The following is a 20,058-nucleotide window of genomic DNA, read 5'->3' on the forward strand; positions in this document are numbered from 1 at the left end:
GCAAAAGTCAAGTTAATCAGATCATCAAATGGTGTAATTCATTTGGTCCATGGCCAATGAGATCCTGATACTGCAGGCAGTACTGGAGTGACTGAGTTTGCAGCCAGAAGGAAGAGGACAGCTGGAATGATCTGTCTAAAGTTATTTATAATTTATATGCTGCGTCATGTGCTATCTAGCTATATTTCATTGACAATAGTTACCTCGACACGCTATTATTTTAACTACCAACCTTTGTAGCTATGTAACTTCCTACCTACATGCTTATCTAATAACCTACCTTTCTACTCGCCTATCCATCTGTTGATCTACCTACTTACTTTCCCCTGGCTGCCTTCAGCTTCTAGTGACACCACTAAAGATTCTTTGTAGTTACTGTTACAAAACGGCATATATCAAAAGAGAACATCCCAATGCACATCTTTAAATTAGCACAATGATAGTCTTTGAAAAATATATAGGCACACTCAAAGACATTGGTGCAAACTATCCACATAGGATATCGAGTGCAGCAAATGAAGAGGGGAATTTAAAGGGTATAAATAAAAAAAGGAACTGTGTCAGTTACATGTCCTGCAGTGTGAGGCAACATAAGACATACCAGCCAAATTTGAGCTGTGTGTGTGTACAAGCCTGGCATGCCTGTGTGACACTGTGTTCAGCCACTGGGTTCTGGTTGGCCAAAAGAGAGATCAGGTGACCCAGTCTGCGCTAAATTGGTCCTGTGCACAGCCAAGCTGAGGAGGTAGGAGAAGTCATAGGTTGAGGACTAGGACGGTTTCTGGAGTGATGCAACTGAGAAAATTCAAAACGTAATTTCTCTTTGTTATCAGTAGTCCCTTTACAAAGAGTTGGCCTTTGAAATCACCTCTTCACTAAAAAATTAAGTCACTTATTGATAAATGGCTGAATAAGAAAGAAGAGCATGTGCAAAAAGGGTGTAGCTATTGCAGTATACAGTGTGTTAAGTCGATGAGTTGTACAGGGAGCAACAGGCAGGAATGATTTCCTGTGTGGTTCAGTGGTGATTTTTGGTAATTATTTGGTGTTATCCAACATTGTCTTTATCTTGGACAACATCCGCCTCTCCAACACCACTTTAAGGGAGTCCAACTCCATCCCCACAACATTACAGACCAACATACCCAACAACTATGTTGGGTATGTTGGTCTGCTCTGACATTCTGCTCTGAATTCCGCAAAAAATTTCCAACTGGGAATGTCAAATTTCCGAATTCTGACTTATTTTGGAACGCACCAAAACAACCATTGTTACCAATATTAGCATTTAGCTTAAATTACTACTGTATCTGAACAGTCTCAGAGAAACGCTGGAGTGAACCAAGATTCATGCTGTTAGAGAAGATACAATTTAATTCCTTATCATATCCTGCTGCTATCACAAAACATCATACCATATACAGTATAAACTGACACTAATGCTACATTCACTTACTTAAGAGTCTTCTATTAATTACAAAGATATTTCCTGGAAAGACCCATGTATTAAATATATTTCTTAATGTACAACAATGAATAGTACTAGATTTATAGTTTCAGTTTTTCATAAATAACTAATAATAGCTGTGTGCAGTATGCATCATGTAATGCTACTTTTATCACAACTATTACAACTGAGTAAAGCAACAGTGTGTGCCTTTTTGTATCTTTTCTCTTTGCTGGTGTGCTCTTGGTCTGGTCACAGAGATGTATGGAAAAAGTTTAACATGATGTTTGTGTTTGTGCATTTTGCTTAGCCTGTTATAAACCTCCTACATTCAGTGGTTAATACATTACTCTAGATTTTTGGAGGGTACTTTTCAAAGCCCACAGGTTTATATAAAGGTTGCTTTGTTAGCTAATTTTAACACGGTCCACTTCATTCTGGATTTCTGCTCTAATGTGCCATTCCTGTCCACAGCTGAGAGCTGCTAGTGGCTGAAAGCTTCATGGTGTTGTGTACACCAAAGAGGGATCTGTTTAAATGAGCAAGGCTGGCTGTTTCTTCCTGTTTGTCAGAATCTCCTTGTCGACTGCAGGACAGCTCAGTTTTCTTTGATAACTGTAAATGACACATCTATACATGCTGTTAGTGTATAAAATAGATCATTTATGCTAATAACACAGGTTGGAGGATACGTTTGTGGCACCTGTTAACTATCACCATTCACCGTTTGTAATAGCAAACCAAATGACAAACAGTCATCACCATGACTCATCTCCAAAGGCTGGCTTTCTCCTGTCAGGTGAGAACAGGTGCACTGGAAATGCACTTACTGGAATACTGAACTCAGACAGAGTGCAGCCATCTTCCTCTTTCCCCGTGTTACAGAATCAGTGGGCTCAACATGCTGTTAAAAATACCAGCCATGATTCTTCATTGACACATCAGTGAGCAACACGGAGTCGTGTGCCATACGCATTAGCAAGCCATATTGACAAATTACATGCAAATGTTCAGAGTAGCAGTCTGCCGTAATAGGGACCTACGATTGGTCTAAAGTTATGTGATTTTACATATGCATTATACTGTATTAATGCTTCTCACCACACAGACCAGTCACTGTATTCAGAGCTCTGGTGCAGGAGCCCACCGAACTCCTGGCCATGTTTGACTGGGTATGGCTTCAGGGAAACAGGAGGTCTGAGATGGGTAGCATCTTTCCTCTTTGAGGGCTGCTAAAGGCCAACTGGCAATAAGCTTCTGGACGATCTAGTGATGATGTTTGTTCTCCTTTGGATTCATGTTTTAACATCTTCTGTCAGTCTGGACGTCCTTTCGTCTCACTTTAAACTTTAGGCACTTAGAAAAACTTAATAATCTGAAGGCATGACAGTCTACATCGGACACCCAGGGAGGGAGGTCATACTGAGAAGCCTCCAGCAAGTTGCATTATGGGAAATGTAGGGTCTAATACTGCTCAGTCTTCACCTACACTAAAGCAAAAAGGATGCCACTGTCACCCGTGTCTTTGATTTGCCTGCCGTCAGATAATATCAATGTTACATCCTTGTTTGGGACGTCACTGAACTTGGCTGTCACTGCTTGTGTGCCTCTGTCCATCTGTTGCTTGCCAGGTAGTGGATTTGTTGCACTGCATGAACTTGTCCTGTCCTGTTGTCGCTGCCACAAATTCTGCAGTTATATAAGAGAGACAATTGATACAAAGGGTTTAGCAACAGTTGCTGTTGTATCAGCAGTGGGCTTTAGTACGTGCACACACAGCTGTTTGGAGTGATTATGTGAGGGGAAAACTGGATGTACACACGGATGTCATACATGCCTTAGTTGTTTCTTCTTTCTTAAGCTGTGATCCTCTCATTTAGACAATGTTTAGGCTGTGTTTATTTGACTGCTGTGACCCCATGTAGCACAACTAGTACAAATAGTAACCCAGCTAAGATGTACTGTTGTAGATTAAATGTATATAATTCTAGAGTAAAGACTTTTCTTTACCTCTGCGACTTCGACATGGAGATGCGTTGATTTATCACAGCTCAGACAGTCTGTGCAGTGCTTAGGAGGTGACAAAGTTTAATTTAGCCCAGAAACCTGAACCTCAGGCAGCTCCTTCTCTGAAACCAAGACAGACCTCCCAAGGCCGGAAGGCTGAGATCTGAGGGAGTCTTTTGGGTGTATGAGTCTCCTTATGCCTTCAGTTAGCTCAGATATGGCCATGCTGTTGCCAAACAAAGTCATGGAGAAACAGTGACCTGTTACAAGAGTGATTTGGTGCCCTGTTTGAGGAATCCAGTGTGTGAGCTCAAGCGTTTAAGCTTATATGTTTCCACGTCTAACTTTGAGTCTGCGTAAGCGTGCGTGACCATTCATTTGTTTGGGGATGATAAATAGTAATACAAAACATTACTGTGTTTGTATATCACCACCTGAAAGAAACAACAGATCAATAGAAATGCATGTAATCAAGCTTGAATTTAGCTGTAGTGTAATGTAGTCTTCTTCCTGTTAAAAGGGAGTTTTTTCTTCCCACTGTTGCCAAGGTCTTCCTCAGAGGGGATTGTCTGATTGTTGGGTTTTCTCTCTAAGGTCTTTACAATATAATTTGCATTGAGGCAAATGTGGCTGTAAAATTTAATTCAAGGCAAACAAAGTGTTGTGTGTTAATTAGTTGTGAAATCCTGTTTTGAAGCTTTGAGTTCAGTATTATAAATGAGGGGTGGAAGTGACTGTGAAACGAACAGCTTGTCAGTTACAAAGTAGCTCCGTCCTGCCTTATTATCTGTTTTACTATCATTTGGACAAAACTTCTTCTTGTTGCAGTAAGATAGTTCTCTCCATTCTGGCCATTTGGAAGAATGCAGATTTAAGGCACATCTTTTTTTATACAGTCTATAAATTAAACCTGTCTAAAGTTTCACTAGACGTGAAATCTCATAATTACATAGGCTTTGTGCATGTTCATTGATCCAAACGTGACATACAGTCCTGCCAAGATGTTGTTTTAATCAACACCCGACTGTGTGTCTTTTTTAAACAGGGGCTCATCCAGCTTTAATCTCAAGCATTTGTCTGAGGCGTTTTCTGGCCAGGGATGCTCTCAGAAGATTTTACTGATACCAGTGCCGACATCAGTTTTGTTTATAGGCCTACACATGTTCAGCATTAATCCAAAAATGTGTTACTTATTTGATGGTTTACACAAAACAGAAAGACAGCAGAAAGGAGGCTTACAATCCAGGAAATAATTATTTGATCTCTGGCTGAATTTTTAAGTCTGCTCACGTACAAGGAAATGAATAGTTTTTAAATTTTATGCTTGTTGCAATTTAATGGAAAGAGACAGGTTATCGACCAAAGACAGAAAGAAGTATTTCATCCCCTAAAATGCAGTCAGAACAAGCTCCCACAGATTGGCTCAATCAACCTACCAGTCGATCAGTTACAGATTCGCTTGATCGCAACTCGTATGTATAAAGCACACCCGTCCACATGATCAGTTTCTTCCATTCCAACCTCTCCATCACCACGGGCAACACCAGAGAGCTGCCAAAGGACGTCAGGGACAAGGCTGTAGACCTGCACAAGGATGGACTGGACTAAAAGACCATCAGTGCGCTATAATGGATTGAAATCTTGCGATGCAAAGTCACCCTGCTCAAGAAGGCACATATACAGGCCCGTTTTAAGTTTGCCAGTGAACATATAAATGATTCAGTGAAGGGTTGGCAGAAATCAAAAATGTGAGAATGTGTGTGACCCAAAGAACACCATCCCAACACTCCAGCACACCTGTTTGAACCTGTTTTTCTGCTAGGGGTACAGGACAGCTTGACTAACATTAAGCCCCATTAAGAGGCCAATGGATGGAGCAATGAACCATAAAACCAACAGCCAGAACATTGAAGATGGGTCATGGATGGGTCTTCCAGCCTGATACTGACCCAAAACATACCGCCATGTCATGGAGTGGCTGAGCCCGTCTCCAGAGCTCAGTCTGACAGAAAATCTATGGAGGAACGTGAAGCTTTGAGTTGCTGAGCAGCAGCCAAGAAATCTAAAGGATTTAGAGAGTTTCTGTAAAGAGGAGTGGACCAAAGTCCGTCCTGAGACATGTGCAAACCTGCTGAACATCTACATGAAACGCCTCACCACTGTGCTCGCCAGCAAGGGTTTCTAAGCCAAGTATTAAGTCATGTTTATTAAATGAAATGAAACTACCTTCAAATTAGAGACTGTTCACATCTTTGTGAGTAAACTCACAAATTCAGCGGGAGATCACATAATTACTTCCCCACTGCACATGTGACTCGTGTGCAGAAGCAAACAAAAACTGAACCGTGTTTCGAACTGTTGGAAAAAACATTGAATTAATATGATTTAATGGGTTGGAATCTAATTCTTGATTAACATCTTATTAGTTGCTAAAAGTCTGTGCTGGTGCTTTGTAAAATGAAATGTATGTGTTCAGTCATACCTGCAGACACTCATTTCTACAACACTGTAGCACAGCATGTTTGAGAGTGTCCCTTTGTCTTTGCAGGACCTCTGTCACTGCAGCCTGGAACATGGAACAGTAAGTTAGACCTGCACACAAACACACGTTTCCTTTTCATGAACCATAAGTAATACTTGACTCAATTTAACCTAATTTTATCATAAATCTTTACTTTAAATTTCTAATGATTGTAAGATGGAGACTTACTTTTTGTCCTTAACAATAAGGAAAGAATCCCCACAGTGTGACTCTGTATACAGACTTATGTCCTCACAACCCGAGGAAGCATCCAAACACAGATTTATTCATTTCATTATTGGCGATTAGAGTCCAGAAGGTGCAGAAGAAGACAAGCACCATGTCTCTGACCATCTCCTCCTCCTCTGCTGCTGCATCCTCCACTCGTGAGCTCTCCTCCTGCTCCTCCACCATCTCCTCCTCCTCCTCCTCCTCCACTCTCCTCGGTCAGAGACACTCCAGCCTGGTGCAGCCGCTGTGTGTCAGCCCTCAGAGGGTAATTACAGCCATTTAAAATGAGTCATTTCACCTCATTCGATAAAACACACGAGTATGTTTCATTAAGGGGATAAACTGGTTAAATAGCTAAATGTCATTTTAATGTCCTGTAATGTTGAAAGCAACCTTTTTGTAAATAAAGAAATGGACATGGCAAATGATTTTCAAACAAATTAGGTGATTTATATTATTCCATTTCCCCAGACTCAGAGTCCCATCTACAACCAGCAGCATTCAAGCAGCGCAGTGGCTCCCACATTTGTTAAGGTGAAATAAATGTGCACCCTTGTATTTGTTCATGAAAGTGCACAAAGAAAATCAGAAACCATACTCATATGAACCTGTTGTCATACCTTCTCTTGATCATGGTCATCATTGCTCCCTCTGCCAGTGTCTCCACGACGTGTCTACGGTGAAGGGTCAGCTGGTGGTCCTGGAGTGCAGACTGAGGGGGACTCCGCCCCTGCAGGTTATGTGGTACAGAGAGGATGAGCAAATACTGGACTCCGATGATTTTAGGATACTCCGCAAGAGTGAGTGTTTTCATACTTGCTCTGATTTTCCTAAATCTTGGTTCTAACATGTGCCCTCCATACCATTATAAGAGACAGTAATTAAAACTAGACAGCGGAAGGGGGTGATGGAATACACACCCTTCTGCACCTTAGGGTCAGACACACAGGGCAAACAGGATTTAAGCTCTGAAAAAAATGTTTTCCTAGAGAAAACTATAATTTGTATCGCAAAGATTTCTTCACCGTGACTGAAAGCCACTTCCAGTCTACAAAATATTAAATTTTCATATCTGTAGAGTTTATTATATTGATGTGGTGACAGTGTAAAGAATTTCAGTGAGCTGAAATTTGGGAGCCGATTTAAAAGGACCTCTATGGGGAACAAACAGGGAGGAGGCTGCACTTTGATGGCATTTGCGAGGAAACCGTTACTCCTATGTCACTGAGGATGACACTGAATGAAAGAGGGCAAGGATAGTTACGTGTATATATATATATATATATATATATTAGGGGTGCAACAATACACAAAATTCACGGTTCGGTTCGGTTCGATATTTTTTCGATACAAAAAAAAATGTTCATGCCTTTTTAATTTGTCATATATTACATTTTCACGGCACATTCCGCACCACATCTCTGTGCGTTCATCATTTGTTTGAAGTCAGCTCACCTCCTGCAACCACTTTTCCGAGAATACGTGCTTCTTTTGTGGTTTGGACTCCTTCTGATATTTGTTTGGAGGTGGAGGAAGACCAAAGTAATTGCTTAAAGGAGCTTCTTCGACAGAGTTCTAAACAAATATCTGTCCTCCTCCTGAAAATCTTATGTACGCAAACACGCGTTGCAACTTCTTATCTTGTGTGTGTTTTTTATTTTGACAGCGAATGCGCACCTGCGGACCACTTATGTGCAGCCCTGGTTATTTAGCTCGTCATATTGCAGCCACAGAAATTCTTTTGTCCATGAAACCATAAAGCTGCACTTTCTTTTTGCCTTATAGTCTGATTTGTCATAACTTCTCCGTTTTGTGGTAAGCTTTTCTTTGGCTGTCACTTCTTCACCCTGACCTGTCTTATTTGGCTCAGCAGAACTGAAATGCTTTTACACATGCACTCACATAAGCTCAGCGATTCTCTGCGCGATCAACCTCTCACATGTTTAAGCTGCGGGAGATTTCACTTGTCATGTTTGCATAGTAAGCTAACGATTAATAAGACGATGTCAGAGGAATTGGTGCACAAATTATCATCACTCACAGATCAGTGCTGTCGCTCTCTATACACAGTTCGCACGATTGCAAAGTGAAAGCAACAAACAAGCGCAAATTCAAACGCGATTGCAATATGTCACATATTGACAGTGGCTCACCGATGCCAATGACATAATTACCCAGCTACATTTCCGAAAGAATGCAAAAGCATTGACATATATTTTTCCTTCCTACGATAGCCCGATGGGCAGGGCAGAGATAGATTTTGGTAGCCCGACTGGAAAACTCGCTAGCCCCGGGACGTCGGGCTAGCGATATTGCGAGCCCTGTATCTGATTGAGGAATCACTCATCTTTGGAAAAGAGAGTTTATTACAGAGAAATGGCTCTTTCCAAAATAAAAGCTATACTACGCTTCTTCTGGGCTATATTCTCAGCAGCATATTAAACATATCAGGTCCCCATAAGGAGAATCATGTGCTAACGGCTGTCTAAATTACTCGGGTAAAGTTTGTAGCATGCGTGCTTGTTGTTTTTGTCTGCTTCCACTTGTCTTTGCACTAGGATGATGTCGGTGTAAATGTTCAGTCATATTCGTTGTGTTCCCACTAGTGCTGTCAGCGTTAATCTCGTTGAAATGACGTTAACGCCACAACACGGCAAATCTCCGTTAACGAGCTACCGTGGATTGTCCCGTGCATGGGGCTGGATGGCCAACACGTTAACGAGCTAACTGCGCTAACACACTAGCTCCCACCCATGTAATTGAGCATTGCGTGGCACATCCAACATACTGTTTTACTTTAGTCCATGACGCGCTTACCTTCAGGGTCATACGTCACATGAAAACCAAAATAATTCCAAACGCCAGATCTGAATGAGGGTGGGGGAGGTTCAATTTGAGGTTCAATATGTATATGTATGTATGTATGTATGTATATATGTATATGAGGAAGAGGGAAAGGAAGTTACAAAACAAAGACAAAACCAGTGTGTCAGTGTAGTTAAAAGGGAGTTTTTCCTTCCCACTGTTGCCAAAGTGCTTGCTCATAGGGGGTCATATGATTGTTGGGTTTTTCTCTGTATCTATAAAGCGCCTTGAGGCGACTTATGTTGTGATTTGGCGCTATATAAATAAAATTGAATTGAATTGAATTGAATAGTTATTGGCATCGGTGAGCCACTGTCAATATGTGACATATTGAAATCGCGTTTGAATTTGCGCTTGTTTTTTGCTTTCACTTTGCAATCACGTGAACTGTGTATAGAGAGCGACAGTACTGATTGGTGAGTGATGATAATTTGCGCACCAATTCCTCTGACATCGTCTTATCAATCGTTAGCTTACTATGCAAACATGACGAGTGAAATCTCCCGCAGCAAGCTTGCACAGAGAATCGCTGAGCATTATGTGAGTGTGTGTGTAAAAGCAGCAGGATATATATTTTAGTTTTGCTGAGCCAAATAAGACAGGTCAGGGTGCAGAAGTGACAGCCAAAGAAAACTGTCACAAAACGGAAAAGTTATGACAAATCAGACTATAAGGCAAAAAAAAAGTGCAGCTTTATGGTTTCACACAGCAAAATCTCCAGTGTTAAATTAACACTAGAGAGGGTCTATATGGGTCCACACCTCTGAGTGTTAAATACAACACTGTTGAGTGTTAAATTAACACTTTTGACAGTGTTATATGTTTAAAAGTTACCTAGTCAGTTTTGAAGATTAACAAAGACTAACACTGAGCAGTGCTGATTTTCTAACACTGGAATATTTCTAACATTTTGAGTTATTTGAGTCCCACTGAAAACACTACGTCCAGATGAACAGATTCAACCTTTTGGAATATAGAATGCAAATGATGGTTGATAAATAGCTGGGTATGGAATATGACCACTGGCTAATTAAGGCCAATTCATAGCCAGTCGCCTCAAGGGACTTTATATTGCATAGCAAAGACCCTACACTGTAAAAGAAAACCCCAACAATCTAACGATCCCCTATGAGCAAGCACTTGGCGACAGTGGGAAGGAAAAACTCCCTTTTAACAGGAAGAAACCTTCAGAAGAACCAGGCTCAAAAAGGGGCAGTCATCTTCCGCGACCGGTTGGGGCATAGACAGCATTGTTTGTTGGAAACATGAAGCCAATACAGAAGAACCCTAAATGTACATTCGGTCTGAAGTCTACCAGATGGCAACAGCTAGCCTAATTGAAACCTATAGAAATCTATAGGAAAACAGCTTTCTTTCTTTCTTTCTTTCTTTCTTTCTTTCTTTCTTTCTTTCTTTCTTCCCACCTTAGCTGGTTTTTGCAATCAAGATGGCAACGGTAATAATGCTCATCTTGATGCTACAAAATGGGACTTCAGAGACCAATGGATGATGTTACTGTAGCTATATCAATGTTTTATACAGTCTATATTCTATACTGTCTATGGGGGTTGAGGGGACAGAGTTGCAGTGGTGTATACAAATGGGAAGTCGAAAGATGTGAGTGGAGAAGAAATGCTCAGTTCCCAAGCAGCCTGAGCCTTACTGTGAACTGCCTTTCAGTAATAGGCATAGTTGTAGTGAGAAAGAGCAAAATGCAAGGCAGCACCTCGGAGCAATGTTATCCATCGCCCCTGATCCTCTTCCTCCACGGCCCTGTCTGTCTGTGAGATGAACTTTTGTGGGGATGTCCGTGACTGTTCATGAAATGCTGGGCTTCTCCATCTTCTGGGGCGGGCCTACGGTGGAGCTCTGAAGATGAGGTGCTGCTGAAGATCATGAGTCCTCCTGATCCTGAATGAATTTCAGTCCAAAGTCTTGTAACTCGTATAAAGTTTAAATGAAGTACGGCCAAGCGATAGGGTCCCACAGTGACCTGGGTTGGTGCCTTTTTTTTCGGGTGCTTTCCCATTCAAATGAATGGGGAAAAATTCTGAAGTTTTTTGGGAATTTTGCAGAAACCGTGTGACAAATCGGTACCCAAAGTCATAGCTCACCATTCCCAATCGAGCCGCACAAAATGATATAACATGTTGGGGTTGTCTCAAAGCTGCGGGGTGAGTTTCGCAGCAAGATTTCACATGATCAGATGTTTCGCAGCAGAAGAAATTTCAGACTGGGGCTGGGAAGAATAAATCCGACAAATAATAAGAAGTGTGCTACTGCATAGGCGACCTTAATAATCATTAAAAAAAAAAAAAGACTGAAACTAGTAGAAACAAAATTAAACATTTTCAAACAATAAAAACTAAACTGACGTAGGAAAAGCTACTCTGGAAACTAACTGCAACTAAACTGGATACAAAAAAATCTAAATCAAAGCTAATTAGAAAATACTAAACTATAATAGCTGGTTTGGATGAAGGATTAAGCAGAAATACACTCCTCGATCTCACCTCTGAAGAGTGTGTAAAGATCCACACCCTGCACTCAAACATCTTTTTATCCCACGGTTAAGAGCTCACACGGGTCAGATTAGAGGCGCTTAGATGTTTTCTATCCAGAAACAGAATTCAATATATACAACTCTGAAAATATTATTACCATGTAAATTCTCCAGAAATGATCTCATCTCTTTGCTTATTCTTCCAGAGGCCAGTTCTGCATCAGTGCCGGGTGAGTACCTGATGTTAATTACATTCAAACTCAAAGAGAAGCCATTTCCCCAAAGTGTCAAACCTACTCGACATTGTAAGATACAAAAAACAAAAAAACAAAGTCTCTGAAATTACTAAAAGTGATGTTTCTGTGTTGTTATTTAAATTTTCTTTGTTTTGTTTTGTTTTTGAGAGAATCCATGTTCCCCTCTGCAGGTGAATAACTTTCCAAAGCCTGTAAGATCAGAGAAGAAACATGTGCCCTGGATGGTTTATGGTATCGAGCTTATAGAGGATGGAGCATGGATCACATGACCAGAGTCACTGAACTATTAATTTGAGCCTCATGTCTGAATCATCAGTTTTTAAGTCTCTTTAATGGTAAAGTCAGGGCTTCCTGTACTGATCGAAGTGAGGTAGTTAAACCAAAGAGGCGTCTTGCGATCGCAGTAGCTCTCTGTGATGAGAGGGGAAAGTTCTTTCCACTAAAAGAAAGTGAAACACTGACAATTTTACATGTTGTTATACAACAGTGCTACTGGTCTAAGACCGTAAAAGGCCTCCATCTTTAATTGATATGGTCCGTTTGATTTGATAATAGGGGTGTGTTTCTATAACAACCAGGAGCAGTGCGTCTTTGATCATGTGTGAAACTGCAGCCCTGGCGTCTTGATTACCAATGCTGTGTTAACCCCTGCAGAGGAGCTGTGTACGCTGGTGATCACTGAGGCCTTTCCCGAAGACTCTGGCCTGTTTAAGTGTGTGGTCCACAACGCTTTCGGCACTGTCTCCTGCTCAGCCATGCTGGAAGTTTATGACGGTGGGAAGTCCAGTTGTACATACCACAATGTTTTCCAGTTAAAAGTTCACATTCACATAGTGACTCTGTTACTTTACACCCCACACGCAGACCTGGACGAGCAGTTGGAGGCCGAGGCCATTCATCAGGAAGCTGTTTCTATCAGGCAAGATAAAGAGGCCATGTCCCAACAAGAGACTTTGTCCTGCAGAGCAAGCAGCAGAGACTTTCCTCCAGGGCTGTCAGACAGTATCAACCTCCCTCCTCCTGAGTGGCCTGACAGCGCTGTAGAAGATGACATCCCTGTTGCAGAGTGAGTGCATGATGGTCTCATGAACATCCAACAGTATCTACAGTGCAGTGCAGTGCTTTTGCATGTTTATCACACTTACATGTTTCAGATCATCAAAGAATTTTAAATATTAGGCAAGGATGACCTGAGTAAATACAAAATGCACTTACTTTTTCTGTGTGAACAAATAATTGCCTCCTGAAGCTAATAACAGCTTGTGCCACCACTGACAGTAAAAACTGCAACCAAGCTTTTGTGATAACTCACAATGAGTCTCACCGAGGATACATTTTGGCCCACTCTTCTATGCAGAGTTGTTTTCATTTGGCTTCATGGGAGGGTGTTTGATGATGAATGGACTATTTAAGCTCATCTTGAAGTTCAAGGTACAAACTGACATCCTGAAGGATTACAGCAAGTCTCAAAAGCAGCAGAGCAGCCCCAGACCATCTCACCATGTTTGACTGTTGGATCATCATTTTATGAAACGCTGTGTTAGATTTATTCCAGATGTAACAGAACTCACACTGTTGCAAAATGTCATTCTACTGCTGCAGTCCCAAAATCTTAGAAATGGCCTTTTAACCATTTCCAGGCAAATATTCAAAAACCTAAGAAATCAGGAAGTGGGGAAAAACACTTTTCACAGCACAGTACAAATATTACATAACTCTGATGTCACTGTTTATGCACACTGATATGTATTTGTGGTTTTATGGCACTATTCAATGTGTATGACTCTACATCCCTGTTTTGTATAAAAAATACCCTTTTTTATTTACGAACTTTAGTTTGTTTTATACTGTATGGTATTGGATATTTCCTTTACGCATTTGTAGTTCTACTTTTATCCAGATGAGGTCGCTGTTATATTATTGCATTATCTCTCTCACCTGACACCGTACAGTCGATACTCCATACTTCTAAGAACGAGCCAGAAGTATGTTTGATAATTGATCAGAAAACAATTTCTACTTTCGGGGGAAACATATTTAAATTTACGCAGTAAATAGAAATAACATGTGTGTACTACGTGTAACGATGCTGAGCTTTCGGAAAAACTAAACCAATCTGCCAGACGTGCGCGGTCACGTCACTCCGCGTGCTGCTCGTGAGCGCGCGGTGTCACCTGTTGCAGTCTTGCCTCGCGCTTCTTCTCCTCAGTGGAGTTTCGGGGGTCGCGCTCTTCCCGCTTCAGTGAGTCCTCTCTCAGGTTTAAGGACAGTGGTGTGGAAACGTTTACCGAGGTAAGAAAGCCCCCGCATGTGTCTGCACCGGTAGCGGCAATACGCATGTTTTTACTACCTGCTGTTAACTTTGGCTGTTTGGACTCCAGCTCGTTTAACTCCGTACTATCGCCGCTTTTTAATCTTCCAACAGGATAATTTTCCTTCCTTGTTTATATCGTGGAAACCTGATATGCTATGTCCTCCTTAAAAGGTCAAACTATGTTTAGAGCGCTTGGAAAGTGAACTTTGGTCTATTTAGGGGGTCGGTGTCATTTGGTTGGTGCTGTTTGACCCAGGCTGTGGGGTAGACGTCATAACTGAAATTAAGCCAATTAAGACATTTACGACGCCGTCAGGTGCGAAACGGTCATTCATCGCTTTTCTGGAGTAGCTTTCAGGCTGTCCTTTCTGTGTATACCATAAATATGTGGCTTTATTTAGCTGTTTAGCTGTGTTTGGTGAGCACAGTCCCCGCTCGGGCCAAGTGGTACCTCAGAATGGGCTATGAGCTCATCAGTACAGTGGCAACTCTACCTTCAAGCCACCGGCGGTCAAACAAAATGCTCTCTCTCTCTCTCTCTCTCTGTGTGTGTGTGTGTGTGTGTGTGTGTGTGTGTGTGAATTCCATCCAAAAGAAGACTTCTCCATTCTGATGTGTTACTATGATGGGTTTAAGCAGAACCACAATGGATCATGAACCACAAATAAATTCTCAGTAAAATAAATATAATATATAAGTTTAGTAATGGGCTGCAGATAAAAATAACATCACTTCACTGATGCTGTTCAGTAAGTTGGTTTTTAGTGTGTTGCTTTGATTGTCCTCATTCTTCGGTTCACATTCAGCTAGAGCGAGTGTTTGGCGGTGTGAAGTATGTTTGGCTGTCCAGCCTATATGAGCGTTCAGAGCTATGATCTCATCTGTAATGTGAAGAGCAGACATGGCGTTGGTGTCCTTCAGAAACCCCCCCTCTCCCCGGTCTTCCTCTGTGTTACACACAACAACAGTTGTTCAGAAACTGTTGGCAGCAGTCTGGCAATTAAGGTCAAGTTGAGGTTCTTTGGCCGCCATCAAGTTTATCTGATTATCGATTAAATTATTTGATCAGGAAGAGGAAATTATCTGAGGCTGGCAAGGCATCTGTTGGTTTTTCCTACAGTAAAAATAACAGCCCAGATAAATGATGGTGCAGTGTACCTATTATGGCCGGTGTTCTGAGAAACCATCCTACTCTGACAAAACGTCCTACCCGTATTATAATTTGACGGTGACTTGCGACTAAACCTAACCATAACCTTAACCCTAAACATAACCTTAAGAAGTATTCTGGATGGGTGAGAGAAAAAGAAGTTAATTCGGCGTTGGTGTTGTGCGCCTGCGCCGCGTCTGCTCAGAAACATTGGGTAGGATGTTTTTTTTTTTATTTATTTGTTGTTGTTTTTTAGGTAGGATTGATTCCCAGAACACCTGTTAAAGAGCACTTTAAAATCTGAAAATGAATGGGTTCGTTTTCTTTGAGGCACTTTGTGTGACCCAGCTGGCACATATAGGAGTGACTTTGTTTTCCATTTTCTTCCTTTTTTCTTTTATTAAGTACCCACAACCACTCACCCCCACCCCAAGTTCCATGGCTGTTACCAAGATATAAAGGGAAATGATAGAATCAAAGAATAGATTCATATTATATCGTTACTGTGTTGCAGTCAGTGAACTTCCATGGAAGTCTTTTTGTGTGTGTGTGTGTGTGTGTGTGTGTGTGTGTGTGCGTGCGCGCGTTAAACGGGTTGGGTCGCCAGTAAAGTGTCTGCACCTGCCAGCCGATGTCCGAATACCAAGATTAATATAGCTTTGCCCACTTAATCACACAAACACACACACTTTCACAGGATTAGATCACAGACGCACACGGGCACATATATCATGTATTCAGACAGTAGCATTTAAAACACACACAAAAAAAATCCCACACATGGATCAACACATTGAATGCACTGTCATTAATTAACTGAGCCTCTGGCAGGTTAATATCCACTTACACAAAGCAGGAGCGTTTAACCAGTAGGCCTGAGCAGGGTCTGTTTTTTCAGGCCTTCCTCATATTTCACCAGGCTTGTAGGTATATGACACTATTTGTGTGGATATGAGGAATTAACCAATCAGATCTGAGAAAAATTAATCAGAATCAGCTGATTTCTTTGTACAGTGACTTTAGGATATTTAACAAAACCATGCAATGCAGTACATTGCATGGTTTGCTGAAAGGCATTAGCTTTTTAAAAAAAAATGTGTTGTTTTTTTCCCCCAGAAAATTTCAGCTGTGTACAAAAGTGTATAGGGGGACAGTCGGTGCTGAAAAACACATATAATCTCTGTTAAAAGCTGCAAAGAAATCATCTTTATGCCCGAGTCCCTACTTCCGGCGCCACTCCGAGCTGGCAGCCAGTATCAGCAGCTCCAACCTGACAGAGTCCTTTTTTCTCTTTAATATATGTTCCTCTGTTGTTTTGTGTTTATTGTTTTTGTTTTTCTATTGTGGACTGCTGTCCCCCACAATGGAGCTCAGAATTCTATGGACAATGGTGTTCTTTATTACATTTTTTACGGCGTCTTTGTCCGGAGAGCGCGTGGAGGTCCGACCTCCCATTGTTTACAGCAGGGATCAGCTGTTAGCCCTCGGAGCCTCCGCTGCCCTGCCTACCGCCAAGCAAGCTAACATCCCCCGTGAGGTGAGGAGGAAGAGACGCGGTACTCGAGCCGGGATCGGGCGTCGCAGTAAAGTTAGGAGGTACCGGCCAGCGATTCCATCTATTATTATGGGGAATGTGAGATCTCTCCCCAATAAAGTAGACGAACTGGCAGCCCTTACTCGACATCAGAGGAGCTACAGGGAGTGCAGCCTGATGTGCTTCACAGAGTCGTGGCTAACTGCGCTAACTCCGGACTCACACGTAAACATGGATGGTTTTCATCTGATCCGGGCCGACAGAACAACGGAGAGTGGTAAGAAGAGAGGAGGGGGTCTGGCTGTGTATGTGAACCATAGATGGTGTAACTCTGGGCATTTATCTATCAAAGAGACGCTATGCTGTAAGGACATTGAGCTGCTAGCGGTTAGCATGAGACCGTACTATCTACCACGAGAGTTTACACACGTGATTATGATAGCTGTGTATGTCCCGCCCTCTGCTAACGCTGCAGCTGCCTGTGAGGTCCTGCACACTGTAACCAGCAGACTCCAAACACAGCAAACTCAGGCCCTTTTCCTGATCTCTGGGGACTTTAATCACATCTCCCTGTCCATCTCCAGTCTATGTATAAACCTCTAGTACACAGAGAACCAGTAGTGAAACGCACCGTAAGGAAATGGTCAGCAGAGACTGAAGAGGCTCTGAGGGACTGTTTCCGTTCTACTGTGTGGGACAACCTCTGCAGCCCCCTGGAGGATGACGTTAACAGCATCAAAGACTGCATTACGGATTACATGAACTTCTGTGTGGACAACACCGTACCCATCAAAAAGGTACGGTGTTTTTCTAACAACACGCCATGGATAAATCCTGAAATTAAGGCTCTCCTCAAGGAGAAGAAGAGAGTCTTTAGATCTGGAGACAAACAGGAGCTGAGAGTTGTTCAGAAGAAGCTGAAATGGAAGATAAGGCAAGGAAAGGAAAACTACAGGAGGAAGATGGAAGAGCAGCTGCAACAGGACAACATCAGAGGGGTTTGGAACAGCCTGAAGACAATCTCAGGACAAAAACCAACCCCACAGGCTGCAGGAGACTTGGGGTGGGTGAATGACCTAAATAAATATTTTAATAGGTTTGATCAAACACCCACCCCTCCCACAGCATCGTCCCCCCTGCTGCAATCTGCCTGTCCTTCATCTCAGGACTTCACACCTCTCAGCTTCACACCTCCCAGCTCTCAGTCATTACACCCACCCCCGGCTTCTGTGGACTCCAACATACACACCCCTCCCCCAAAATCCACTCTTTCTATCTCAGCACTTCAAGTGAGGAATGAGCTTCGCAAGATCAAGGTACGGAAGGCTGCAGGTCCAGATGGCGTCAGCTCCAGGCTCCTGAGATGCTGCGCAGATGAACTGTGTGGCATCCTAGGATATCTGTTCAACCTGAGCCTGTCACTGGGGAAAGTACCACAGCTGTGGAAGACATCCTGCGTGGTACTGGTACCAAAGACCTCCCATCCCAAGGACCTCAGCAGCTACAGGCCGGTAGCCCTGACATCGCATCTGATGAAGACCCTTGAGAGGTTGGTTCTAAACCATCTGCGCCCCCTGGTGAGGTCTTCATTGGATCCGCTGCAGTTTGCTTACCAGACTGGCATTGGGGTGGAGGACGCCATCATCTACCTCCTGCACCAAGCTCTGACTCACCTGGAGAAGCCTGGAAGCACTGTGAGGATCATGTTCTTTGATTTTTCCAGTGCTTTTAACACCATCCAGCCACGACTTCTGAGAGACAAGCTGGAGCTATCGGGAGTGGACCAACACATGTCCCAGTGGATACTGGACTACCTCACAGAACGTCCACAGTATGTGAGGTCACAGGGCTGTGTCTCTGACACGCTGGTCTGCAGTACGGGGGCCCCACAGGGACTGTGCTGGCACCGTTCCTCTTCACCCTCTACACAGACTTCTCCATCAACTCCCCACGCTGCCACCTACAGAAGTTCTCTGACGACTCTGTCATAGTCGGCCTCATCACAGGTACAGACTCAGAGTACAGACAGTGGACTCTGGACTTTGTTGACTGGTGTCAGCAGAACCACCTGCTGATCAACGCCGGGAAAACCAAGGAGTTGGTGGTGGACTTCCGGAGACGCAGACCCACCACACTGACACCGGTGAACATCCAGGGAGTGGACATTGAGATAGTGGACTCTTATAGGTGGGTGTTCACCTGAATAATAAACTGGACTGGAGCCACAACACTGATGCTCTTTACAGGAAGGGTCAGAGCAGACTCTCCCTGCTGAGGCGGCTGAGGTCATTTGGAGTCCAGGGAGCGCTTTTAAAGACCTTCTATGACTCTGTGGTGGCATCTGTCATTTTTTACAGTGTTGTATGTTGGAGCAGCGGTTTATCGGCAGCTGAGAGGAAGAGGTTGGATAAACTCATCAGGAAGGCCAGCTCTGTTCTGGGATGCACTCTGGACCCAGTGCAGGTGGTGGGAGACAGAAGGACCCTGGCCAAAATAACATCTCTGATGGACAGTCTCCCACCCCATGCATGTAAATGTTGCTGAACTGCAGAGCTCCTTCAGTGACAGACTGCTGCATCCTAGATGCATGAAGGAGCGTTTCCACAGGTCCTTCCTCCCTGCAGCTGTCAGACTGTACAATCAGAACTGCTCCCAACAAACATAGATGTTTACATCTGCGCTGTAACTGCAATAAGTTAATCAACCGATTCACACTACAACCTGCTTTGCCTCTTATCTGTAGCTATTTTTATTTAAATGGCCTGCATTTGTATAGCGCTTTTCTAGTCCCTAAGGACCCCAAAGCGCTTCAAACTACATTCAGTCATCCACCCATTCACACACACATTCACACACTGGAGTTGGTAAGCTACATTGTAGCCACAGCTGCCCTGGGGCGCACTCACAGAGGCGAGGCTGCCGGACACTGGCGCCACCGGGCCCTCTGACCACCACCAGTAGGCAAACATGGGATTAGTATCTTGCCCAAGGATATTTGGCATGCAGCCAGGAGGCAGCTTAGGATCGAACCACCGACCTTCTGATTAGTGGCTGACCTGCTCTGCCACCTGAGCTACAGCCACCCCATATTATTTAATTTAATAACTGTACAATACTCTCTGTATATAGTAACCACTGTCCTTGATGTAAATATGTAAAAATTGTGTATGTTTCTGTTCCATGTCCTGTGCACTGTTTGTTTGTATATCTGTCTTTTTGGCTGCTGTTA

General features: G+C 42.9%; 1 protein-coding gene across 1 annotated transcript in view; it reads left to right on the top strand.

The window, feature by feature from the left end:
- The window catches only part of myot (myotilin), a gene marked incomplete at its 5' end in the record, with an annotated part of 33,725 nt that overhangs the window by 343 nt on the left and 13,324 nt on the right, over positions 1-20,058 (top strand). The window contains 7 exons of the mRNA XM_082505425.1: positions 6,003-6,035; positions 6,285-6,471; positions 6,678-6,740; positions 6,865-7,006; positions 11,781-11,804; positions 12,486-12,605; positions 12,696-12,897. Coding sequence (XP_082361551.1) covers positions 6,003-6,035; positions 6,285-6,471; positions 6,678-6,740; positions 6,865-7,006; positions 11,781-11,804; positions 12,486-12,605; positions 12,696-12,897 — 771 coding nt within the window. The remainder of the gene's footprint in view (positions 1-6,002; positions 6,036-6,284; positions 6,472-6,677; positions 6,741-6,864; positions 7,007-11,780; positions 11,805-12,485; positions 12,606-12,695; positions 12,898-20,058) is intronic.

This window comes from Aulonocara stuartgranti (genome assembly GCF_965226115.1).
Source record: "Aulonocara stuartgranti genome assembly, chromosome: 2".
Taxonomy (NCBI): Eukaryota; Metazoa; Chordata; class Actinopteri; order Cichliformes; family Cichlidae; genus Aulonocara; species Aulonocara stuartgranti.